This window comes from Syngnathus floridae, chromosome 13, assembly GCF_059516105.1.
Source record: "Syngnathus floridae isolate MCC-2025c chromosome 13, RoL_Sflo_1.0, whole genome shotgun sequence".
Lineage (NCBI taxonomy): Eukaryota > Metazoa > Chordata > Actinopteri > Syngnathiformes > Syngnathidae > Syngnathus > Syngnathus floridae.
This window is the reverse complement of record NC_142425.1, coordinates 11,456,306-11,481,660: the sequence shown is the minus strand read 5'-3', so window position 1 is coordinate 11,481,660 and position 25,355 is coordinate 11,456,306. Positions and strand designations below refer to the sequence as shown.

Genomic DNA, 25,355 nt, shown 5'->3' with positions numbered 1-25,355 from the left:
TTCAATCATAAAACCAGCAATATGATTAGCTATATCAGATACTTATGCCAGCCAAAAACCTGCAAATATTAATACATTTAATAATCAGTAACTCAAGAATATGACACATTTCATTTATTTGAAAGGAAAATATTTTTTGTCAGGTTATTCAATTTAAAAAAAAAAAAGGAAAAATAATTTGATGACTACAATTTTATTAAGAGCATGGAGCAAAGAAATAAATTGAAAGAATAAAGTGAAGGTCAGCGTAGTAACCTTATAGTTAGCACATTTGCCTTGCAGTTCTAAAGTTCACCTCCAGGGGGGCTGGATGAATCAACACATTTTTTGCATGTTTATCCAGAGTGTGTCAGTAGTGAGTCACCGTCAGCAGGTCTAATGGGATTGAGCAATGCTGGAGAAATATTCCAGCATGTCCTGGATGGTAAACTCCATGGTGATTCCAGAACCGGGGTAACATCTGCCGATCAAGTCTTCAAAGTGTTTATACTGCCGGATGAACTCGTCTTGCGTGGAATGCCAAACCACCTGCGGCGAGCGCAAACGAGGGAGGAAACGTTAAGAAAATAAAAAAAAGGGGAAAAAAATTAATTCCATTTTAATTTGAATTAATCTCTACCTGGAGCAGGCTTTCTTCTTCGCACAAGTGTTTGTCCACCTTCTTGTAGAGGTTATCCAGTCCCTTCTTGACCTCTTTTCCGGGGTACTCTTTGATGACCTTGCGGAGCTCCTGCTTGTTGAAGGCCAGCTGATAGCTCACCTCCTCCTCACGGATCCCTTGGGCCACGCGGGCTTCCACGCCTTCGAAGAAATGCTGCAACACAGCCACGATGATGATGATGATGATGATGATCAACATTTTTTTGTCTTACGTTGAGCTTTTCCAGAGGTTGTCCCAGAGAGTTGATAACGTAGGACTGCAGGTGGTCCGTGTATTTGTGCTTGGCCTCGCGCCTCTCGGTATCCAGGCAGGAGATCTTCAGCCGAGACAACGTGGAGAAGATGTGGTGGAAGTTCTCCATCATCACCACGTCCCGCGGCGTCTTCTGGCTCTCGTTGGCCACTTTTTCCACTGAGGAAAACGAGGCGCTCATCAGATCTCGGGATTAAGCGTGAAAACGACGACTCACCGTTCATGAAGACGGCCCTGATGAGCTTGACGTAAGCTTTGTCCAGGTCCCCGCGACGTTCCGCGTTTCGGAAGATGGTCTCGGCCAACTCGGCGAACTCTTCAAAGCCCGTGACGAAAGGTAGGATGCCAACTTTGCTCTTCTTGGAAATTTTCACTTCCTCCATCTGTCTAATCTGGCCGGACTGCGAGGAGGAAAGTGGATATAAAAAGTCTACACACCCCTGCTCAAATTCAGACTTGAACTACTCACAATGCATTTGTCAAAGTTTCTCTTGACTGTGACCAGCACGTTTCCCAGCGTGGTGCTGAGAAAAGACGCCGGGTCGACGTTTTCCGCCGTCCACACGTGGTGGCTCATCTTCACCAGCATGTAGAGCGAGTGGAAGCTGTCGATCTTGTCGCCTAGAGCGATGAGGCTGTTGAGCTCCGTCTCGATGCTCTGGAAGACTTTATTCATCATCAGCCGGACCATGTCTTTGCTTCGCGGCGGAGGAAGCCGGAGAAAAACAGGAGGGATGGTGTGAAGATAATTGACGTCAATGAAGATAATGTGAGGACTCACTCTGATGATAAGGAGTGTCTGTGTTCCGCCTGGGGAGGCATTCTTGATTGCGCGCTGCCATCCGACTCCCTGGCTTCTTGCTGCCAAAAGCGATGGAAATAAAATATCATAACTCTTGCCAGACAATTCAAGACGTTTATGAGTCCGTTTGTTTTTTGGAAGGAGAACTGAAAGCGTCGTCGGATCGCCAAGAGATCTTTGAAAATGCGATAGCGGTTGATAAAAGTCTGACATTACTTTAATGGGTAAGAAACAAGAAACAGAAACTGCACCAGGGGAGGTGGGCCGCTCGAGTTCTGCTGCAGCTTGAAGAACTTGCTGATGAAGTCTTGCTCGGCGAGGCAGAGAGGCTCCAGCTCACTGAGGACCTGCTCGAATATCTGCAAGCAGAACCGCTCGTTCAAACCCTTTGGTCCGACCTTCCCACGTCGGCGCCTCACCTTATCGAACTTGGTGCGGTCGGCCACGTCCAGGTCGGAGGCCGACATGTTGCCCATGTCCAGTAGCGAGGACGACTGCGAGCGCCGGCTGTTGGAGCCCTGCACGCTCAGCTTGTTCAGGCTGGAAGTGGAGCCCGTTAGTTTTCCCGAGCTGCCGTGAAGGCCTGCGTTGGAGGGAAATCGAAGATAAGCATCAAGGTGTGAGGAACCACGTAGATGTGAAGGTAACAGAAGCGGGCAGAAAGCATTGCGGGCCGAGGGAGGCTCTCTCTCCACTTACTTTCCGTCTCCTGTCTGAGCGCGCTCTCTTTCCGCGGAAGCGTGGCTGCAGCAGGTTAGCAAGGGCGGGCATCAAAGACACAAAGAGGTTAGGCTGAGAACATGCTGTTAAAGGCAAGCTGCAGAGGACAGACGGCAAGACGACAAATATCCCCCCCCTCGGAGTGGTTTCGATGCACGGAAGGTGGAAAGCAGAACTGGCCGCTGAGATATTAAACGGATGGAGAAAGTAGCACCCAAAACTACTTTTGTCTAAATGACGCTCACTTGGTTTAAACACAGACTAATTAAGAGTTGTGTCGTAAGGTTCTTCATCGGCCATCTTACCGAACTTGCCCTTGGCCTCCTTGCTCGTTCCCGCCATCTTGATCTTTGCTATCTCAAAGAAGTCTTTGATTTCTCGTTCGTACAGTCGGCTCATGTAGTCCACGTAGGTCTGGAGAAAAAATAAATAAATACGGACTGCAATTATGTGACTGAATATAAACAAAGAGTAATTCGACAAGCTCAAGGGGGGCTCTCGGAGCGGAGAGGGCTGGCGAGAGGACTGACCCTGGACAGACCCTCGTACTTCTCCCGGTGGGTGATCTTCAGCCACTCCATGAGCTTAGCGTAGCGCAGAAGGTCCCGATGGAGGGGGCTGTGTTTGGGCAAGGTCAGCTCCATAGTGTGCTGGGACAGGGTAGAAGTCTGGTCGTGGCCCTAGATGGCACAAAGAGGAATATTAGGATAATAAAGAACATTTTTTATATCTACTGACAGCACTTATGTGACTTTTCCATCACAGTTATTATTGTCATCTGCACTTCTCTTGTGTTACGCATGTTGGTTGCTTGTTAAGGATGTGAGTCCTTCAGCGGCAAAACAAAAGAGGTTCCTCTCCACTTTTTGATCAAGGGTGGTTAGAGACAAATTCCATGCACAGGAGATAGTTGTGGAGGGAGGGGGGGGTGGCTACTCACTGGAAGTGACAAACAGGAGGACCTATAGAAGTGAGGGATGGTCATTTTGAAGTGACTGAAGTGGTTGAACTGACAGAGACAGAAAGAGCAGAGTGGAATAATTCAGAAGGGAGGGGGGGTGGACAATCCACAAGAAGATGAGGAGGAAGGAAGTGAGGAGGTCCAGGAAAGAGCGAGCGGAGAGCAAAACAGGAAGTCCGCAGTCTTAAGCAGCAACAAGATCCAATTTCATGTCAACCAAATATTGTTTCATTCTGCCAAGTTGCCATTTAAAAAAAATACCTGGTGCACAAAGACGTTGTTGAGATGATTGGTGAGGCGGCGAGCGAACGTGTCCCTCAGCTCGGTGAAGAGGTCCTGCTGCTGCTTCACAGCCATCAACTTGTCGTGACCTGCGGCGAAAACATTTCTTACATGACACATGGAGAAAGCCAACATGATTTACGGCCAGCAAAAAAAAATTACCGGGCAGGAAGGCCACGTTCATGCATTGCAAAAGGGCTTCGGTGCCATTGATGCAAGCCTCGATGCCTTTTGGAGAACTTAGGTCGCCGTCTCGCAGGGCTCTGATGTGGCCCTTGGACAGGTCCATGTTGTGCTAGGCGGGGAAAGATGACACGGTCGCTAGGCAACAAGGACAATCAGCAATTCCACAATTTTTAAACGTTCCTCACCACGAGGAACTGGATCTCATCCAGCAGCTTGCCGTTGTTGGTGTTGCTAATTTGGATGAGTCGGTTGCTCTGCGAGATCTGGTCCATCTGGTCCTTGACGCTCTGCAGCATCTCTTCGTAGCTGCTCAGCTTGCCCTCGATGGTGTCCACCTCCCCCAGCGCCTCGTCCAGCAGCTGCATCAGGATGTTGACCTGCTTCTCCGACGCCATGATGGACTGGATGTTGGCCTGAAAAGTCACAAATGAGGAGGACGGAGAGCATAGTCATGTGATGAAGAGTATTACAAAGTGTAAAATTGCCCAGTATGACACTCACCCCGTCGAGGACCTGCAGCTCCCTGGAGAGCTGCTCGGCAAAGGCCTCGGCGTTGGAGATGGCGTACTCGCACACCTCCATCATGCCCTCGATGTCCTGCTCCTCGCGGGTGCTTAGCTCCTGGTAGTCATCCAAAGCGTCCTCGTCGCCGCCGGCGACACTCTGGCTCTCGCCGCTGGGCACCGACTCTATTGACACACACAAACATATAAATAAATAAATGGAGGAGGACATTAGATGTTTTCTGTTCTGATCGACACACATTGGACTGACAGGTGAAGATATTGAGTGACAGGGAGTGGACATTTTCCGAGCTCATGAAAAGGTCACAATGATGACTTTATAAAAATGCACCAAAATAGATTACTACTCATCTTAGTTGTGTTCTTTCTTGTTCCTTAGTACTTATCAGCTAAAGGAGGTCTACACGAAACATCATGAACACCAGAACTTTGGTTCAATTAGGTTAGAAGAGAATTAATACACAAATACATTGGCGGCATGTTAAAAAAAAAAAACTATAAAAGTGGACATATATGAGGAGTTAATAATACACAACTATTTTAATTTGGTGGTATGATTATGGGAATGAGAAAAAACGGCGGCCGGTGATGCCGTGAAGAATAATGGAAAGGAATTGTGAGGATGGTGGGAAGGAGTTAAGTCCTACCAACCTTCCGCTTTAGGAAGTTCTGGCCAGAGAAAGTTGTGAAAGAAGAAATTGAACAGAGAAAGCCGTACCAGAAAGCAGAAAATACAGAGAAGGAGGATTGAGTAGTCACTCAACAAACATGCTTCAAAATAAAAGTCACAACATCGAGTCTGATTTTGAAAGATAAGACAAGCGGATGGGAGGGGGAGAAACTTGACGCACCTTCAAGCAGCTGAGAACTGACATTGACAAACTCCACCTTCTTCCTCAGGTAGCGTTGGTTCAGCTTCCATATGCACGAGATGAACGAGTTCTTCTCGGCCGTGCTGCTGGCCACCCAGCGGTAGACCTTCTCAAAGTGAAGGTCGAACTCGGGGTTTTCCTGGAGAAAATGAAAGACTGGTATCACTTTTGAGGAAAGGATAAATGTGGTGAAGCCTTTCCCAACCTTGCTTGCATCTTTGGCGTCCACTTCGGTCAAATCGCGGAGTTCCCACGTCAGTTGTCGTTTGTAAAAGTCTCCTTTGTCGGATTTTTTCACCTTGACCACTTTGACCTGCACGGGCCGCTCGGTGGTGACTGGAACGATAAGGAAAAAGGAAATTTAATTCCCGTTCGCTATGTTTGCAGTGGAAGGTGAAGAACAAGAAGATAAATGTCAACCTGTGGCACACAAAAAGCAGTTCTTCTTTTTCTTCCCCGCCTTGCAAACATTGACAATGCCCAGCAGACGCTCATCGTTGGGTGTGAAGATGTCTCGCTGGAGGGCGTGCTTGATGGCCGTCATGGTGGATGCTGTCAGTATTTATGGGAAAATACATATTACAACAAAAACTTGGGTAGAAAGATTTTGAAAAATACTCTACCATTTCCATAATCAATACTGCAATTTAATATGCATTATTTTTGTCAAGGACTTCTTATCGTGTTTTTTAAACAACCATAAGTAACAACATTAATTAATAATATCAGATTAAGTACACATAAATGCTGTGGTGTTTTACGTTAGTTTAATTCTGATTTATTTTATTTTTTGTGGTTGACATTGGTGAGAACGTTGCTACTAATGACAGCATCCTCACTGACTCCAGCTAATGCTAGCTGGAACGTGCTAACGACAGCCGACATTACATTTAAACTTGACGGATATGATAAACACAAGCGTAACAACAAGGTGCTACCGTTCCAAAATGGAGGGTTAAATAGCAAAATGTAATAAATAAGAGACATGAAGGAAGTCATTACATTGTTGGAGTTCAATCCACCACAGCGGTCCGTCCACGAAGCCCCGCCCCTTTCACTTCCGGGTTGTGGAACAATATCACGTGATTGCTGACTTCAACATTTGCGCATGCGCCGTACACAGTTGGTCAATGACGTAGTTTTGATGATGATTTGTTGTTTATAAAAACAATTTGTGCGTTGATTAGTTGCAAAACTAAAGAAAAGCCTTAACTGCCCTGTAAAGTATTTATAGGGCATTAAATTTGATGTTTGCATGTGAAACACAGGATTTCACCCTCGACTCATAACCCCCCCCTTCCCCTATTGTTGCAATTAATACTATTTATGTTATGAATGACACAGAATGCCATCTGACAGTGAGTCATATGATTTTTAATAAGTGATCTGCAGAAAATGCCTGGTGGTCCCATTTCCTTCCGAGGTGTTATTGTGAGGAGACGCCGCATTCCTCACCATAGTGAATGTCACTTGCATGACCTCATGTCTTTGTCATCATCGGTGCACCCCCGGGTGGTGTTTCCTATGATAAGATGACATTTTGCGATAAAATACACTCATTAGTTTGCACAGGCACACCAAATGACATCAATCCCATTAAACTTGTTCAGGTTTTTTCACAAAATGCCCGTGAGAGAATTGGAATTGCAATCATATAAATGAAGAAACAAAATCTCTGACAGTACTACTTGTTATTTGGACCTGGAAAATTGGGTTGACAATTTAATTTGGACATGCTGATTGGCATTTGGGAGTTTGGGGTAGTGAAGATTAAAATATTGCCCTCTCCCAAAAAACATAATAATAAAACTCCAACGCAATCAAAGCACAAATATTCTTTGTCGTAGTATTTCACATTAGGGAAAACACAATAAATGTGTGTTTGGGTCAACATGACAGTAAAATAATTCAGCAAGTGAACAAATGCACACGGCTGTTTTCTCCTCTTGTACTTTTTGCCATATTTTTTACGCAGTCATCATGACTCATTTACCCTGATGTGCACTTCTGACGCTTTCATTTACTCAAAGTCAAAAGGTCAGCCCTGACGTCGGTACGGCCGGCGCAAAACATAACAAAAGTTCCAAATTGGCATGATTGTGAAAGCTCGTTGAGTTAGAGTATCGGTCAAAGCGCCACGGGTCCTGTGCTACTCTCGACACCAGGCGGGAGAGTTTGTTATTGAACGGACCGGGGAGGCCCCGAAAAGCGGTCGGATGAAACGCAGGTGAGTGGCAAACAGAGGGTCTCCTCCGTCATGGCTGCAGCCTCCATTTGACATTCACACCGCCGATGAGCGGCAGATAGCTTTTCTTATCACAGCCAGCTTGAAGTTTCTATCTGGATGGCATTTGATGCAGCTCTTTTAGGGGGGCTGCAGTTTGCATCATCAGTCTCATCGATATGCACATAAATATATTTGCAAAATAAGCTTGATTGCACATATTAGAAGGCTCCCTGTTTCACGAAGGAGATGGAAACTTGGTATCCTCCAAGGCTAAACAACCAAGAAAATCAAGGGTCAGACAGTTCCACTCCAGTCCTGTAGTTGGCAGTAATGCACGTTACAAAACAAACTCTCCGGTCATTTTTTATGCTATTAGAGATTCATTCTATAGATTCAAGAATGAAAACACAACAAAATCATGCTGGTCTTATATGTTTTCCCAAGATGGAACTCAGAGACAGCAAATTAAATAAAACAGCAGGGGTGCCGAAATTGATCCCTGTGGAACACCATATGAAAGTGGGGCAGAGTGGAACTCAGAGGGCTAACAAAAGGTTCTTTCTGCCAAATTGGATCCAAACCATTCCAGAGCGCCTCTTCTAACGAGCAAACGAGTCAACCGAACAAAAGAGTTTTGCACTTGGAGGAGGTAATAAACAGAGCTCCACTTGAAAGGAGTCCAAGCAGTGCATACCTTGAGCCCCCCCCACCCCAAAATTATTCCTACTTTAGAGGGCTGTAATCAGCACGAATGTCCTACTTTGGTAACCCCACGTTGAGGCGAGGCCTCTGCTCAGCCGCTGGCCAAATTGCATGTCAACGAAGCGCAAGTACGTGGATCCGCCGGAGCCGAGCGAGCATGAGAGAACCTATTACGTTCTTTGCTTATTAGGAGCTGCGGGTTTAATCATGCGTGCCATTTTGCAATCATGTAATTTTCAAGCGTGTGACCTCGCAAAGAGTGCCTCTGCTTCGTCTGTGGAAAAAGGTGGAATACAGGGAAGAGTGATGTCATGGTGGATGTTTGTGAAGGAAAAAGTAAAAATATTACGCAGAGCAGAAGGCTTTTATTATTTTTTTACAGTATACTGTTATTATCCAAATAAAACATCTGAAACATTTACTCCAATTTAATCTTTTTTTTGTTTGCCAGACTAAATGTGTGCTTTTTTCAGTTATCAGTGAAGTGAGTCGAATACAAAAAAATAAATCAAAGGGCCTAGAGTGTCAATAATGTTGGATTAGTCAGTCTCCTAATTAAAAACATAAGCTCACGGTGATATGATATTGCATACGTGGTGAACGTAAAATGAGTTATATATTCTAAATGAATTATGTGTACTAATTACCTCAATAATACATGTGATGGAAATTCCGCCATCAAAACAATTTCAAAACATAAAATGAGTCAAACCTTAGTAGACCATTAGAGATGATTAAAGAAAGATTGAGCAGGGCTTCCCTATTAAATCCACAGAAGAGTATTAATTGCTGCACTTCCTGTAATTATTCTTTTTTTTTTTTTTAAAGAAAAAAGTAGCACATTGTTCCTTTGGTGCTCAAACTTTTAGTCATTAAGTGTAGCCGTGTCAGGAAGAAAGGTTTTTGCTCATTGTGTTGAATAAAATTTTATTCATCAACCGAGCGTGTTTTTTTTTGGAATGCGGAAAAAGTGATTTTTTCGTAATTCATTCGGCTGGCATCTGTGTTGATTGTCCCGTAATATGCTCCCACGGAGGCTTGAACGCAAACAAACCCTTCTTAGACAAGCGACGTGCAAGTCCCAGTCATAATCAAAATCAACTCATTTCAAAGGTCTTGACATTTCGCCAGTGTCGCAGAAACGTCGCGGCCATACCGGAGGGAGCGTTGCCAGTTAATTAATTTAAATACAAGATTGATTACACGCGAGCTTCACTGTTAAGATTTTTGATGGAAAGCAGGAAGAGGATGGATGAGTGTAGGAGGACAGACATGGGTGGGGACCAGAGAAACTCCTCGGAATTGCCACTTAATCCGACAATTAACGTATGGTATTTTATTTATGACTTAAGCGTCTTAAATTTTCATTCAAAATTCAAGGCCGTTCCTGAGGTAGCAAAGCAGCCCCAAAATCTAAGTGAAAGAGCTAAAACAAAAAAAAAATCACTGCAGTAGCAAAGTACTTCCCACTACTGGTATTTCGGGGTGCTCAAATCCATTCTCCAAAAAGTTTTCGATGTGTACCTATTGTTGTTTCCCGTGATGATATGATGGAGGGGTGTCCAATCCCAGCCTCATCCACGTGCGAGCCTCCTCCAGTGACGCAGAGAGTAAGTGAGCGACAGCCGCCTTCATATACTGTACTCCCGACTCCCCGCTCCAAAGTCGCTGAAGAGTCACACGGGCGAATATCGGAATCCACGCAGCAGAAGAGGAAAACATGTACACCAAGCAGAAGAAGCGAGCAGCATCCTCCTCCTCCAGCAGCAGCAGCTTGCCGAAGCTTAGTCGAAGAAGTGTGAGTGCTGTCGGCCTCACCGTCCTCCTGGTTCTCGCCACGGTTCCTGTCATACACAGTAAGATGGACTTTGAAACTATAAGAAACTTTTGTGGTTGGTAAAGCTAAAATTATTATTTTTAAAATGTAATGTCTTTTTTTTTTGGTAAGATGTTACTTTTTGTTGCTCTTCCTAAATTTATGTCTATATTTCAAAAGAATTAGAAATATCAAAATGTAAAAAAATGTTTTTTAGTTCATGTAATCACTTTATTCATTTTTAATTATTAATTCATTTATTGATCCCTTCATTTCAGCACCCGTTTTATTAACCTCATTGTGATTTAATGAATACCGAGTGCTCATTAGTCTTTGATTGATGGGCTGTCCATCCATCCATCCATCCATCCATCCATCCATCCATCCATCCATCCATCCATCCATCCATCCATCCATCCATCCATCCATCCATCCATCCATCCATCCATCCATCCATCCATCCATCCATCCATCCATCCATCCATCCATCCATCCATCCATCCATCCATCCATCCATCCATCCATCCATCCATCCATCCATCCATCCATCCATCCATCCATCCATCCATCCATCCATCCATCCATCCATCTTCTCCGTGGCTCATTGGATTACGACTGATTAGCTCAGTGATGTTTGGCTTCAGCAGAATTTTGCCCCTATGGAATAATGAACTAATCGTACATCAGCACGATAAGTGCGTGTGTTCTAAGAAAAAAGACTTTACGCGGCTAATGGGTAAGTGGCGGAAAACGTAGATTGCAATCTCTGAAACGCACTTTCAACTCCGCTTTTACACAATTATTACGCTTCCACTGTCCATGTGAACAAGAGGCTGTTGAGCTTCTAGATGTTTGTTTTTTGACTAAATTAAGCATTTGTGTTGTGAAAAAAAAAAGGTGCTTCAATAGAACCTCTGCGAGCCACGGTCGACCAAAGGCAGCTTCTCAGCCAGGTAAGCAACATCGCTTCGTTCTTCTCTCCTCCTGTTGTCCTTCTCATCCACTCTATCTCCACAGATAGGTGCAGCCTGCTCCTCCTTCTTCTCTGCAGACTATCAGGTAACCCTTGCAATTGATAAATACAGCATCAATCATCTAACAGATACCATCATCCATTCATCCAACCATCGTTTGAGTGGATCCAAATATCGATGCTTCAAATCAAATTAAAAAAAATATCGTCTCTTCCAGGCATCTGACATCTTAGGGGAAATTTGCTTCTTGATGTTGGTCCAAAACTCCAAGGTAGAAAAAGAAATGCACATTACATCAAGTATAATGAGGACATTTTTATGCTGTGTATTAAAAAAAAAAGGTGATTATCTTTCTTCTCAGGAGCTCAAAGGACAAGAGGATAACAAAAAGGTATTATGCAACAGTGTGGTCCCAAAACCTGTAGAAAACACCCAATGGTATTTCCCAGTTTATTACAATCCATACACTGGTGTCAGAATCCCCTGATAGAGCAGCGCCACAAATAAAAAAACCCAAAATTGATTTTTAAAAATTTTTTTTTTTACTCACTTTCTCATGAAAGCTCCTGTTTTTGTGTCAAGCAGAGCTCGGCATTGCAGCCCCTCCTGCATTTGGTGACCCGTCTGCACACCCGGCAACAGAGAGGACTCTCAGTGCAGGTACGACTGCTAAAAATAAAAAAATAAAATAAAAAAAAGTTTTTTAAAAGAAGTCCCCAATCCTCACACAAAGGGAAACATACTCTTGTGTCACTCACAGGCTGAGCTGGAAGGACCTGCTGGGATCCAAAGTCGAGGCTACTTCCTTTATCGGGTATGAGAAGGAATCCATCCAACAAAAAATTCTGAAAAACATTCTGATTATTATTATTTTTTTCTTATGCAGCCTCGAAATGGAAGAAGAGCGTTAAAATATGAGTCGCCAAGAGATAACAATTGATTACGTGAGCCGTCAAGTCGCTGCACCGGATCGAGTCGACAACATCATTTACTGAATGTAGTACATCAAGATGATCTTATGAAAAAAAAATACTCCTTTATGTAAAATGTATATATATACATGTTCTTTGGATTAAAAGTGCGATCAGATGTGCTTGTTATTTTTATTGTGACTAAAGTAAATTTCAAAATCTATTTATGATTCTATTTACTTAAAACTTCATTTTATTTTATGATTAAAACATTTTCACAGATTTGCCCTATGACTCGTTTCCAGAAATTAATTTTAATATTGAAAAAAAAAAAAAATTGTAAGTCCACTTGCAACTGCTAGATGTCGCTGTTATCCAACAATTACATTGAAGGCAACCACAACGCCACACTCGAGGGATTAGAAAAATAATACTAGCACATTAATAAAAAAATTATTGAAAAAGAAATAGTTTACAATAAAACATACTTTGACCAAATTCTGATGCATGATCAAATAAACACCACCAGCTTCCTCAATTTGAGAGACACGGTAACTTTATTTGAAGCATGATGGAGAAGCTGTACGCTTTGTTTTGTTTTTTTTAAACTGCAGGATGAGATAACCAGAAGTAGTAGCACGAAAAAACATAAAGAAGATGGTGGATATGAGGATTATTATTAATTTTATACATAAATATATATATATATATATATATATATATATATAAAATTAATATTATATTAATTAATATCATATATTATATATATATATACAATATATATATATATATATATACTATATATATATACATATATATACAATATATATATATATACATATATATATATATATATATATAGCACCACATTTAAATCATTTTTGGCAAACTTTGAGGATTGTCAGCGGAATTGTCTTCACAACACTAGAAAAAGAGCATATTCACCCTCACACATCATATAAAATAGCACTTCTTTCCTCCCGATAAATATTTACATTATATATATTACACATGACCATCAGTACAGTAGTTCAAAGTCCAATCTAGAGCACATTCTTTCCATAAAAATAGTTCATCGGGGGTGAGGAAAAAAAAAAAAAAGGATTTCGCGAGAGCTTTTGCATAAAGCAGGGTTCCTCAAACTGTGGGCCGGGGGCCGGAAAATGGGCCATAGGTCCATTTTAATTGGGTCACAACGTGTTGTAACAAGTTATAGACGACTCCTGTAAAGTGGTTGCTATGGCAACGGATAGCCTATTTGATTGGGGTGAAACAGTCTGGGGGAGATCCCTGGCATAAAGTGATGCAGCCAAAGCGTCCTTCAAGAATTCAGTTCAGTTTGCAGCCCCCCCTGTTGGCTTTAAGCAGCTGCTGCAACTGCGTGACCATGTGACTGGTCTAATTGTCCGTCCTGTGGGTATGCGGCTGTTGTTTCTGCTGGTTGGCGGCGGCGGCGGCAAAAGCTCCCGCCTGCTGCAACGAGAAGGCCCCCGCCGGCAGGATCAACTGACTTCCGTGAATCAGCCGCTGAGCCTTCGGCGTCAAGTCACACATTTGACTAATTATCCTCATGACACGGATTTGTTTTAGTTATATAAATTGAAATAATAATTTTTTGTTCACACCGAAACATCCGATAAAAATAAATTGAGTGCTGTACCTGTTGCTCTTGCTGCTGTTGCTGGGCGGGCTGCTGGGCGATACTTATGGTCTGGGTGGGGCCCGGCTGGGGGGCGAACGCTGTCACCACTTGACCCATAAACATGGTGGACGGCACCATGACCGCCCCGCACGCCATCTGGCCCGTCACCAGCTTGGTAAGCAGCTGCCGGGCAGCCGGAAACCTGGTAGAGCATTTTAGATTGGAGCTAAATGTCTTCATATATGTTACCTGTCCTTGAAATGAAAAAAGGAGACCTTATTTGGGTGGTACGGTCCTGCGTGAAGGTTATGGTGGGAGTGGTGGTGCCCGTGTTGGGCGGCAGGGTGCTGGCGATTTGGAGCATGTTGGCGGCGTTTTGCTGCGGGATCATCAGCGTGTTGTACAGAGACGCCGCCGGCGGGGGCTGTGAGAACATTGAGATCCAACCATGGCCTCCATCAAGTACTGAAATCTCCTCCCTTTGATAGATTAAACAAAAAATAACACCATACCTGTGCCATGGTTGTATTCTGTTGGGCCTGGACCGCATGATGTTGGATGGAGGTCTGCAGAGGGCCGGTTGAGACCACTTGGCCCTGCATGGTGAGCACGGGGGGAACCCGGGGGGCCACCTGCACGGCGGCCATATTGACGGCACCTTTCTGCACGAACATCTGCAGGCTCTGCTCTTGCACCCTCTGCAGCTCCTGCTGGATCTTGCACAGCTCATCCAGCTGCCGCTGGATGCTGCTCTCGATGGCGTGAGTGCGCTGCTCCAGCTGCTTCTTCACGTGCTGCATGCTATCCAGCTGGTTGGAGAACGGAGCCGATGACGCCTGCCACACCCAAACACCTCCATTTAATGACACTTGTGAAGATAAGAAAGAGCTCAATCTTACTTGGGTATCAGTCTGAACTTGTTGGGAAACCATCGATGTCGTCTGGACTGTGCTTTGGGAGCTCACCGACTGCTGGAGACAACCACACAAGATAATCGTTTTTTTCTTTTTTTTTAAATAGGATAAAGTCATATAAAGTTTAATCTAGCTGAGTTAGGATTCGGGATTAACCTGGCTGCCGACTGACAATCTTCTTTGCGCCGCCACGCTTGCGTTAGATGCCAACTGGTGACCCGGCAAATTCTGGCCTCCTTGGAGCTTCGCTTGAGATGCTGAGGACCAAAAAAAAAAAAAAAAATGAACACCTAAGCACTCACCATGGTGTCAGAAGCTGGATCTTACAAGAGGCCTCCGACGGCGTCGCGTGGAAGGATTTCCGCAAGCTACGCAATGACGCCGAGGGTGTCATTCTGTCATCGAGGCTTTCTAGCGCTCCCTGGAGGTCGGAGCCGTTGTGCTGCGACTCCACATCCGAGTCGTGCGTTTGCTGAGGTTCATGGGAGGAAGCCAAAGTCAGCGAAGGGGGGGATCACGGACGCACCACGTACGCTCACCTTATCTGCCGCCATCTCCGGTGTCGACGTTCTCAACCCCGATTCTCGCCGCTGTTCTGTTCTCACTTCACCGTAGCTGCCAGATGAAAAATGAAAGAAATTACACAACAGTCACACAATATTTTTTTTTTTTTATCACGGCTGCTTCCGTTTGCGTTCACCTGACAACAGTGTGAGTGCAGACAATGAACTCGGGCCGAGAGTTCCACTGGTGGTAGGTGATGTAGTAGTGAGTCTGGAGCCAAATCCACTGCTGCCCTTTCGTGAGGAATCGGTAGTAACACGATTTCCCTTTGCCGTATTGCATAACTGCAACAAAAAGACGATAAAAAAAAAAGGGAACCTCACACCGGAATCGTGCGTACTCACGTTGCTCGTGGCATTTAGCCAACGTGTCCAGGTCGTCCACGTGGTAGTAGTCATAACCAGATGTGCCCAGAACCTCAAACGGCAGGTAACCGATAATAGGCGGAGCTCTGGACAAAAATTCAATCGTGACTTTACATATAAAAACACCTGATAGCATGACTTGATGTTCCTTATGAAGATGTGAAGCCAACCTGTGGTCCAAGAAGAGGAACTTCCACTCTAAACTGTGTCTGGAGGTGAATTCTTCATTGGGCTCCTCGACAGTGCACATCTCCTGCGGGGAAAATTTTTTCAGAAGTGAGCGTCAGGGTAACAAATGCGCAGTTAGCATGTGTGTGTGTGTACCTTGATGAATTTGGGTTTGGCGAGCCTCACGGTGGCCACCAGACAAAGCTGCTCCTCAAAGGACGAGTGGAGGGATCGCTGAACGACGGTCCCGGTGAATCCGTTCGGAGTGCAGTTAGGCACTAAAGGCGTTCAAATTAAAGTTAGGAAAAAAAAAATTGACTTTTTAATACCTTGTATGCAAATAACTATGATCAATGGAGTGCGTTTTGATTTATCAGGTGTCAAATGAAATGCCAGAATAATCTTTTGTCTGCCAATATTTTTTCAATCCAGGTATTATCTGATCAAAAATTATTTTTTGTATGGAATTCCAATTTTCTCTTTTACTTATGTAAAATATATTGAATCGCTGTAATTTGATATTGAATTAAAATGTACATTTTGATTTGTGCATTTTCTCTATATGCAATTTAATATCTATTTTGATTTTTGATTTTTTTTATTATTTAGTCACTCACCATTATTTAGGGACTTGAAATTGCCAATAAACTTGACGTATTCATACACTGGCGGCTCCTCGGGGTCCATTGTCCCTCGGAGCATGTGGCAGCAGAACTCCAGCTGGTTCTTGGCTGCAAATTGAGGACAACCAGGGCATGACTAAATCCTGGCACAGCACACACTCACGAATGACTTCAACCACCAGACCAAAAAAAAAAAAAAAAAAAAGATTACTCTTCAGATATTCAGGCGTCAACGTCTCTCCTTCGGCGACGTGCGAGGATAGCAGCTTGTAGATGTCCGAGTGCTCCCTTCTGGGCAGGAAGTTCAGCAGGTTCTGATCCACAAGATCGCACTAGAACGCATGGCGAGTCTTTTAAAGCTCCTGTCGTTCCAAATGATGTTTATTTAGAAGAGCAAAACTCACGGGGAGGTGCTCCAGCAGCGACGTGACGCTCTCCGAGGCGTAGATGATGTTGCCGTCGGTCGTGATGGCGAGGAAGAAGCCGTCCAGCGCCTGAGAGCAAGCAGACCGTCATGTCGGAACAACCAAGGAGCAAATTTTGGGGGATTTAGGTTTCACATTCATCTAGTGGTGACCTCACCTCCAACATCAGCTGCGTGAATTCCTCGTTGCTAAGAAACGGAGGCTTCCAGTCCTGTCGGATCTCCGTCGACTCGGACTCGGCGCAGATTTCTGACGGAGGAGATGCAGTCAGTTAGGATTGGGTGATTAATTATTGCAAAGAAAGGTGCTGTTAAATTTTTTTTTAATATATTTAAAAATAAACACTACAAATTCACTACCTTGTTGTTTCTGCAGGAAGTCGATGCTCTTCTGCAAAATGGTGGACTTGTCCATCTTGCGAGTGTTGCCCGGCAACATGGTGCCCAGCTCCTTGATGAGGATGTTGAAGTGATCTCGCCGCTTCTTCTCCGACTTATTGCGGGACACGCGTTTTGCTTTGTCCTTCTCATCGTCGTCCATTAACCCGAAAATACTTCCGTCATCCCTGGAGGTCACACGAAAAAAAAATTGTTGCCAATCAGATTACTGAAGTTGATTTACAATTGTTGCCACCATCCAGCGCTTTTATGTCAAGCAAAACAAATCCACAAAAAAAAAAAAAGATTAACAAGGGCACGACATAGAAACTACTATTTGAGCAAATACTCACTGATCAATGCTTGTGGTCATTTTGATCCTTTTCAGGGTTATCATGTCAGATGGGGTCTTTCAATCGTGAGGAAGACATTTGTGAATATACCTAGAAGAAAATGAGAGGAAAATAAATCCTAGCAATATGCATAATGACTTGCCTGTCCTACCTTACGGACAGCCGAGAGGGTCCGGAGAGAGGATGAGGAAAGTCGATGAAGACGGTGGAAGGTGGCCGCGGGCACCGGCGGCGCCCTGGATCATCAGCGCGTGGAAAGCTGCCGAAAAGTCTTGGCGTCGACTCGGCGTTGCAATCTGACACATGGCAGCGACATCGGAATCTATGAAATTAAAGTGGGGGAAAAAAGAACAGGTAGATATGTCACAACTTAAATGATGTCAATCTTTTTTTTTTAAGTTCAGGCAAATTGATGCACTTCAAATCTTCTGGGTTGATAATCATGACGTGGGGTTCATGCGAGGCCACCTAAAGTGGTGTCATCATGACCGAGTGACTTCAGGTTAAGCGATGCAACTGCATGAGACTCGGGTGACTTCAGGTCAGGTTTCTCTTTCCTCTCTGGAGGGTCAGTGACAAAAAGTCATGGTGGTAAATCATGTGCATAAAACAATATAACATCAGCCTGCGGAAGGAGAAGTTGCAGACTGTTTGTTTTATAACCGGGAGAGCAGAGGTTGTGTAACTGTGATGTCACCGCTGCTTCATTGACCTGCCGGCCCAATGACCTACTTTCATCCTCCTCCGCCCTCCAAACTTAATCACGGCACCACGGGCAACTGAGACCAACTCCTGCCAGCACAGCAGAGCCAAGTCAAATTCATTCCACCTTTCAGAGGTGGTCCTGCTTAGACTAGTCATGCTATGCAAAAAGGCTCCTCCAAGATATATTATTTAAAATGAATAAATAAATTAAAAATAAATAAATATGGGAAAGAACTCCTCGCTGGGACTGAGCCAATAGCAAAATTCCACAAACTGGTGACGCCCACTCAAAATAACTGTAATTACGAGTTGAATCCACAAGACGGCGGCAGAGCGCGGTCACGTTTTTTTTTAAATCTTTTTTTATATTTTTTGACACGCACACGAGATCTGATTTTGAGAATGAAACTGACGAAAGACAAAATGATGCTACTGTTTCTTCTCATGCCAAAGCGGATGATGATTCACGGCACACGAGTTTGTAATCACTGATGTAGGGCACCGAATCGCTGAGGATGTGAGTCACGGGTGGATCCCTAGTGATGCTTCTCGCCACTCGCCTGAAGCTGGCACCGCTACCCAAACGGCAATGTGCCATAGCAACCGTGCCGTGTAAAAATAGTTCTGCTGCAGCTACTCTGAGTCCCCCCCTGAAAGCCAAACTTATTCTTGTGTTTTATTCCCCTCTAAGACACATAGTCACAAAACACACAATTGAGTCTACATTAAAAAGGTAAATAAATGATCACTGATGCACTTTAGGTATCATAGCAGCGCCTTGTTGCCTTTTTGATCATCTGCGTCATCGGCTGACACCCGAGACTGGAACATTGGTGGTCCCCGCCGTCAGGCTGTAGCTTAGTCAACATGAATGAAATATGAGTTTGTACGTCTGCTGCTGACAGGTACTAAAAAGCAATATGGTTCAGGTTGGACATTTTGGGACGCTTTAAGTCGGGGTTTAGATATTTAGCTCAGGACAAGGAATGTTCGCACTGATGAGGGCTTACCTTTGACCTCTTCTACGTTGCGCCACCTTAGCCAGATCCAGATCACGTGTCAAGTCTTCCTCTGATCAAAAGACAAGAAAGGCTACATGAACCGAGGCCAGGAGGTCACACAGGCATGCAAACACACATTTCCTGATAGTTCATTCAAAACCTTCCTTCAGCTGACACTCACACGAAAGGTTAACATGAGCGTCTGTTCTTGGAAGAACATGAATGGAACGTGCGTGGGCGCCATACTTAGAAAAACCGCTACGCTACAGATCATTCCGAGAATACCTATAAATCCTGACGAGCTTCTTGTGCTTAGCGGAAAACCCCAAACATTTTTGTTCTCCAGTTAGTTCAGAGAATTTATGGAAATATTCTGTTTTGATTCCGGATGCAACTACTCAACGCTGGAAAAGCAAATCAAGCCAATAAAAAGGTTAAATCCAAAGATTGGCGATCACAAAGACCTCTAGCTGATCCAGTTATGATAAAATTGCTGCTATGGCAACATTTATGCTAATCTCTTTGGCGTACGCATTTGTTTACAAGCCTGCTTTGTCATATCTGGAACCACGTGCTAGAATCTGTGAAAAGGTCTTCAGTACGTCTATTTGCGGGGGAATTCTGCCAGATGCTTATCTGTGCAGCTTTCCCGAGGACAAACATAAATAGTCAAATCAGATTCAAACATTTGATGTCAGGAGATCCAACGTCAGAAGAGGTCACCTGATTAGACTTGATGAGTATAAAAGACTGAAAAACTTCTATTAGCGTGACCTGTGCGTGTTTATTGCGTGTGAAGTCCACCTGAGAATTTATAGGGTGCATAAATTCGATGCACTAAGCCCCCCCGTGGTCTCGCTAACTGACGCAGGCCAAAAATGGGAATCATTTAACAATCATTCCCATTATAGAGCCGCCTGCAGTTTTAACAGTTGCACAATTAGCTGTCTGTCTACATGTGTTGCTCCACCGCTTGTTTTCAAATATCAATTGTGGAAAGGAATTCATTAGCCCATCAATGCCATTCTGAAATGGCATTTTACAACCTGCATAAAAACATAAAAAGTTAAAAAGCCTAACTGATAGGTAGATTAATTTAAAAATAATTCCAGCTTTCATGGAATGTCCTTATCCATATATAGAAAATATCTATAAAAATTCGTTTTCTATCATGGAAAGAAAGTCATTGATTAAACCTCGACTTCCAAAACTGAATGAACAAAAAAAATAAGTCAACTATTAATCAAAGTTAGTAGCAGGTCATTGAACAGTGGCCCCCACTCAAAGTGGCACGGCACATTGATCAGGCAAGTAGCCGCCTCAGAGGTTGCGCCGGCCGGCAACATTGACCGGCGAATCACCGCTAGGCTAATGGCACCTAGCCCGCATGCTAACCAACGAACACCGGTTTATTTTACAGCACTTTTGCGATAAACGACACCGTTCGGGGTTGTCACTACTTACCTTTACATTTGTCGGCAACTTCTCAGGGTATCTCTCGTGCGGCGTTAAGATAAAACTCGTCGCTTTCTCGTCCCGGTAAAACGGAGGAGTTTAAAAGAAGAAAAAAGCGACGCGTCAATTTCTACAGAAGCGAGCGTCAACCTACTTTCAGCCAAGGCTAGCCGCCTAGCTTGTTAGCTTAGCGACTGCCGCGTTAGATAAGAATGTGGGTCAGCGGGCCTTTGGCAAAAGCCCAAGCCCGGCAAGGCGACGCGGTTCCGGCTTGTGGGCTGTGATGCAGACATCGAAGATGAGCGGCCAGCAGCGTTCCATTTACCCCCGTGGACTGGACAGACAGTCGGTCCACTCATAATCGACTTGTTGGCGCTCCTGGTTCTACATTAGGATTAATTCAATAGCACTGTCAACAGCATTCACATGCAAACTTTGAGAGTAAAAATGATTTGTCTCACCCAGCACATTAAAACATTTTCTTTTTTTTTTATTGAGCAATTTAAAAGGCTTTGAATCAAATGCGTCCATCGTTTATTGCGACATGTTTTCACTGTTGACTTGTCAAACATTTACAAAAATATTCCCTGGCCACCGCTTTCCTCAATGCTTTCTGAAAAGAACATAAAACTAAATAAATAGAAGGTGGATGAAAAAAGATTGGAGTGATTTACGCCCCAATACAGCAGAAAAAAAGGAAATGGATTAAATGTGTTCCTGAATTAAAAGATCACCAACGAATCTACTGACACCATTAAGTAACACTTTTTTTTTTTAAAAAATCAACACAAAAAAAGCTGTGAAGCAAACGACTGCTGTCTTCAAGTTCAGTAACGTCCGTCTACTTCAGACTACATCTTCCAGAATGCCTCGGAGCTAGAAGGCTGCAGCGGAGGGGACTCGGGTTTTTCGGTCAACACTGTACAATCTCTACAGCCGGTATGTACACTCAAGAGTCTTTCAGCAACACTCTCACGGTCCAGCGTCGGGCTTGATGAAGAGTGCGGAGAAGGCAAACGCCAGGAAGACGATCCCGCCGATGATTGTGACTGAAAGATGAGAAGAAAAGCAGTGACATTCGAACCCCGAACCTCACAACTGTGCTAAACACATTCCCACCCTGCTGCTGTTGTATTGAATCAAATTCCCCTTCCAGTGGTCTCACCTGTTCTGACGGATATTTTCTGGGCAATCATCCGGCCGCCAATCACAGCAAGGCCTGTACACAAGCAGTGTCCCAGTGTGCCGCCCACAGCCACACCAAATGGATCCTGGTTTTGGGTTTTGAAAGGAGACATTGTTCAATGTTATTAGTCAAAGTTCTCAAACGTTTTAACATCTCTGACACGGTTAATCCATGTGTGAGGATCGGAGTGTGAGTTGTGGCCTACAGTAGCTTCTTGTAAGTGTTGTCATTTTGTGTTTGGTTACTTTAAACATAAATAAAAGTACATCGGTGTCAGTGTTCTGATTAATTCCATCAAACCAGCACTAAACAAAATATTGCATATACAAATTTGACATGGCGCTCCAAAAATGCTGTGTGACATGCCCCACCTCACGGGCAGCCAGGATGATGGTGGTGAGCTGGGAGCGGTCGCCCCACTCTGCAAGGAAGGTGAGGGTGAGCGCCTGGAGGAAGATGGGCGAGATGACACTGTGCCACCTGGATGACGGTGGCGGCAAAGTGGAGCCGGAGCCCGCCTCCAGGTCCGGCATGCCGTTGGCCATTTTGGAACGTTGCAGCTGAGTAGAAAGAAACGATATATGGTGAGCCGGTTCCACCTGCCACCTTAGTGCCAAGGAACTTTGTTGACATGGGTTAAGGAGCTTCACTTTGACAAAAGTAACATCCTTTGAGGACGCACCTCTTCATCCTTTTTCTTGATCTCAGCTTGCACCTCCTCCAGCTCCTCCTGGCCCTCGTCGGGACTCATCTTCAGGCCTTCGCGCAGCATGCGCACACCGAAGATAGCGAAGAGACCAGTGGACACGTAGTAGGTGTACATTCTGGGGATGATGGTGGTGGCGTAGCCGAACAGCACTGAGGCGGGCAGGAGACAAGAGGGAGACATTTGTTGTGGCCCTCACCAAAAATGGGTTTAATGGGGTATTCCACGACTTAACTTACCAGACAAACAGGTCATGAGCCCCAGAGCCAGCATGGCGCCGGCCAGCACAGTGAGCCGGTTGTATCGCATGGCCATGATGGCAGCGATAAAGAAGGTCTTGTCGCCCAGCTCCGACACAATGATGACAGAAATGGCGGCCACGAAGGCGTGGATGAATCCCAAGTTCCCTTTGCTGAGGTCATTTTCTTTCACCACGGGCACCAGAGGAGGGACAGTTGTTTTTTTCTTAAAAAAAACAAAAGATAGCCTAAAAAATTACTTGGTCAATAACATATTTGTGTAGTACAACTTGTTTATCTAACGATCCATATTGGCTAGCTAGCTAAGTCGCCTTGTTTATGACACGTCTCAATTAGCATGTAGCGGCTAAGCTCAGATGGGAAAGCAAGAAACGTAACAGGAAAAACAATTATCTTAATTAAACAATTATTTGTCGTAAATTACCTCAATGGGAGCCTGTTCCTTGACAGCGTTTGGTTCCTCGGGAATAGCCGCGACTCCGACCAGCAACACGAAGAAGAGCGAAGCGACGAGCGGGAGAAAGAAGCTCGCTGCTACCCGGGCATCTCCACCGCCAACCCTGAGAGTCATTATTATTCGTATTTTTGGGTTCTTAGCCTCCCGCTCGCGTCTCTACCACCCTCCAACAACTCGCTAGAGCCCACCGGTACCCGTCAAAAAAGGCAACTTCATCTTTTGGCCGTCATTTAATGAGATATAAATCGGACTGTGTAGGGTGAACTCTAGAGGAAGTTGTGCTCTTATTACTGCCGCATGGAGGAAAGGCGGTCACTGTGATTGGTTGGGCTAAATATGACGTAGCCGTATAGGGCGGGTATAAGGGGTTACCCGATTGGATGATTTCAGACGCCAATCACAAAATACGGAAACGGAAGCATATGATATAAAAATATATCATGTCTTACCAATATAATTATATTTTTATGATTTATAACACATTGCACAATAGTGAATGGTATGGTTTTCTTTCTTTCTTGCATTGACATTTGTAACAAATCTTACCTCTTAAGATTAATAAAGTATGATAACCAATATATTAGATGCAGCTCTCACTATGACACAGTAAGGATACACCAAAAACATTTTTTGCAATTACCAGACAGTAATTATAGATTGCATAACTGTTAATTTATTATTAACCAAGCATTAATACACACAATAGATCATAATAAAATAAAAGTATACACATCACATCAAAAAAGGTATAAATGCTTTTCTATGCGCTGGGTAGGACGGGTATTTACCGACGTAGTGGTCGTGGCAGAGCAGTGCGGCCAGCGCCTGGTTGAAGAATACGTACAGGACCACCAGCCACCACGTGAGCGAAAGACCGCCGGCCACCAAACTCAGCGAGATGTACACGAGCAGCTCGGCCAAGTAGTGTGGGCACGACACCAGCTCAAAGCCGCCACCTTTTGGCATCCGGTGAGCTAGTGTCTCCACTCGTCCTGTATCAACAAGAGAAACTAACATTAACTAGTCTATAAGTAGTTGGTAACAGGAGGCAAATGATGGCAAAGTAGATTTAAACAGGCCATTAGCAGCTGCCTCAGGAGAAAAGCAGAAACATACAAGATTCCATTAAAATTGTGGTATTTTTCAAAAACACTTCAAAAACTTGACACCTGACTTTCCAGTGCGGAGTCCAGCCAAAAGCACCATGGACTGATGCTGCAGTAAAGAGGCTGGAATGAATAGTGCAACCCCAACAGCGTGACACCACTCCAGTTGGGCTAAGAGAGGCCCATTTCCTAAAAATCATAAAAAAAGAAAGTGAAAACAAAGTGAACATCAAGTAGAGCATCTGTCGGGACACTTTCAGGGGTTCCATTTGACCTTTTGTTTGACAGTCAGAGCAGAGCACAGTCAGCCCCAGCAGGAGGTAGTAGGCCAGGCCGAAGACGTACTGCAGCAGGTGGATGACGCCGTCGGAGAAGATGCTGACGCGGAGACATTCAGCAAGCCTTCGGAGGGAATGTGATAACAGCAGCAGCTGCAGGAGCACCGTGCTCAAATGGGGAGCTGTGCAAGGAAACAACAACATACAAAATGATCCAAAGCATACCACATCATACAATATTTAACAACCTGCATATTTATAGTTGCCTTCTACCTTGGTGTTCTGTATGTGATGAACCAGATAGAACATTTACCAAGTCCGACAGGTATTTTGGATATAATTGTCTTAGTGTCACGTTGAGGCTGAAAGCCAAAAGGAGGCCATTCCAAACCAGAGAGGTGGCGTAGAAGTGCCAGAACCACCTAAATGAGGAGGTAAAATAACTTTTACGGCTCAATAAGAATATCCATATTGTTTATCATGTATTATACAAACAGGTTACCTCTTTGGCACGTCAAACATGCACAACCAGTTGTCGCGTTTTAGATTCTGTTTGGTTTTCCCGTATCGAACCAGATCCTGGAAAATCACATTGAGACAGCACGTTTGGTATTTCGAGGGCAAGCGCTTTGCTATCTTGTGTGCCCACAGTGCTACAAAAAAAGAAAGAGACAAAATAAGCCACACGAAATCTATTAGACTGAAGCCGAAAACGCTCCAAGTCATTTTTGAACCACCGTGTTATTGTTTTGTGTAACACCGAAAGCGGCATGTCTGAAAACAGAGACGTAAATATAGTTCCGGTATGGAAAACAAGCCGTACTGTACAACTTGTGAATGTTGCGGTAATATTTGGCAAAATGGTACGAACGTCACAGGA

General features: G+C 44.3%; 5 protein-coding genes across 9 annotated transcripts; 1 reads left to right on the top strand and 4 right to left on the bottom strand.

The window, feature by feature from the left end:
• Positions 1-99: 99 nt before the first annotated feature.
• Positions 100-6,340, bottom strand: exoc1 (exocyst complex component 1). 2 transcript variants are annotated; one of them, XM_088395121.1, is made up of 19 exons: positions 6,263-6,340; positions 5,681-5,812; positions 5,466-5,596; positions 5,240-5,399; positions 4,366-4,553; positions 4,050-4,277; positions 3,841-3,973; positions 3,658-3,767; positions 2,966-3,115; positions 2,741-2,849; positions 2,415-2,459; positions 2,135-2,298; positions 1,967-2,074; positions 1,695-1,774; positions 1,383-1,611; positions 1,131-1,314; positions 873-1,072; positions 620-814; positions 100-528 (listed from the first exon to the last, which is right to left on the bottom strand). In XM_088395121.1, the coding sequence occupies exons 2-19, from the start codon at positions 5,802-5,804 to the stop codon at positions 376-378; spliced, it is 2,691 nt and encodes an 896-aa protein (XP_088251247.1). In that variant the 5' UTR covers positions 5,805-5,812; positions 6,263-6,340; the 3' UTR covers positions 100-375. The 2 variants fall into 2 exon arrangements, with proteins under 2 accessions (XP_088251247.1, XP_088251248.1); XM_088395122.1 differs by lacking the exon at positions 2,415-2,459.
• A 3,536-nt stretch (positions 6,341-9,876) lies between these two features.
• Positions 9,877-11,957, top strand: nmu (neuromedin U). The gene is made up of 8 exons (XM_088394181.1): positions 9,877-10,045; positions 10,903-10,958; positions 11,023-11,064; positions 11,197-11,250; positions 11,341-11,370; positions 11,565-11,639; positions 11,740-11,793; positions 11,866-11,957. The coding sequence occupies exons 1-8, from the start codon at positions 9,910-9,912 to the stop codon at positions 11,917-11,919; spliced, it is 501 nt and encodes a 166-aa protein (XP_088250307.1). The 5' UTR covers positions 9,877-9,909; the 3' UTR covers positions 11,920-11,957.
• Positions 11,958-12,185: 228 nt separating this feature from the next.
• Positions 12,186-20,841, bottom strand: clocka (clock circadian regulator a). 4 transcript variants are annotated; one of them, XM_088394178.1, is made up of 21 exons: positions 20,492-20,841; positions 19,037-19,097; positions 17,473-17,643; positions 17,322-17,411; positions 16,951-17,156; positions 16,749-16,840; positions 16,571-16,660; positions 16,378-16,498; positions 16,161-16,274; positions 15,700-15,821; positions 15,546-15,628; positions 15,355-15,461; positions 15,147-15,294; positions 14,986-15,061; positions 14,774-14,918; positions 14,603-14,703; positions 14,432-14,500; positions 14,045-14,341; positions 13,808-13,956; positions 13,551-13,734; positions 12,186-13,423 (listed from the first exon to the last, which is right to left on the bottom strand). In XM_088394178.1, the coding sequence occupies exons 4-21, from the start codon at positions 17,363-17,365 to the stop codon at positions 13,289-13,291; spliced, it is 2,283 nt and encodes a 760-aa protein (XP_088250304.1). In that variant the 5' UTR covers positions 17,366-17,411; positions 17,473-17,643; positions 19,037-19,097; positions 20,492-20,841; the 3' UTR covers positions 12,186-13,288. The 4 variants fall into 4 exon arrangements, with proteins under 4 accessions (XP_088250304.1, XP_088250301.1, XP_088250303.1 ...); XM_088394175.1 differs by having other exon boundaries at positions 14,045-14,368; positions 14,432-14,503; positions 20,492-20,840; XM_088394177.1 differs by having other exon boundaries at positions 14,432-14,503; positions 20,492-20,840.
• A 106-nt stretch (positions 20,842-20,947) lies between these two features.
• On the bottom strand, positions 20,948-23,407 carry tmem165 (transmembrane protein 165). Its single transcript, XM_088394180.1, has 6 exons — positions 23,059-23,407; positions 22,614-22,839; positions 22,351-22,526; positions 22,040-22,228; positions 21,648-21,753; positions 20,948-21,531 (listed from the first exon to the last, which is right to left on the bottom strand). Exons 1-6 carry the CDS (start codon positions 23,203-23,205, stop codon positions 21,455-21,457), a joined length of 921 nt encoding a protein of 306 aa, XP_088250306.1. The 5' UTR covers positions 23,206-23,407; the 3' UTR covers positions 20,948-21,454.
• A 334-nt stretch (positions 23,408-23,741) lies between these two features.
• srd5a3 (steroid 5 alpha-reductase 3) lies at positions 23,742-25,251 on the bottom strand. Its single transcript, XM_088394293.1, has 5 exons — positions 24,978-25,251; positions 24,749-24,897; positions 24,472-24,657; positions 24,261-24,386; positions 23,742-24,083 (listed from the first exon to the last, which is right to left on the bottom strand). The coding sequence occupies exons 1-5, from the start codon at positions 25,199-25,201 to the stop codon at positions 23,824-23,826; spliced, it is 945 nt and encodes a 314-aa protein (XP_088250419.1). The 5' UTR covers positions 25,202-25,251; the 3' UTR covers positions 23,742-23,823.
• Positions 25,252-25,355: the final 104 nt, after the last annotated feature.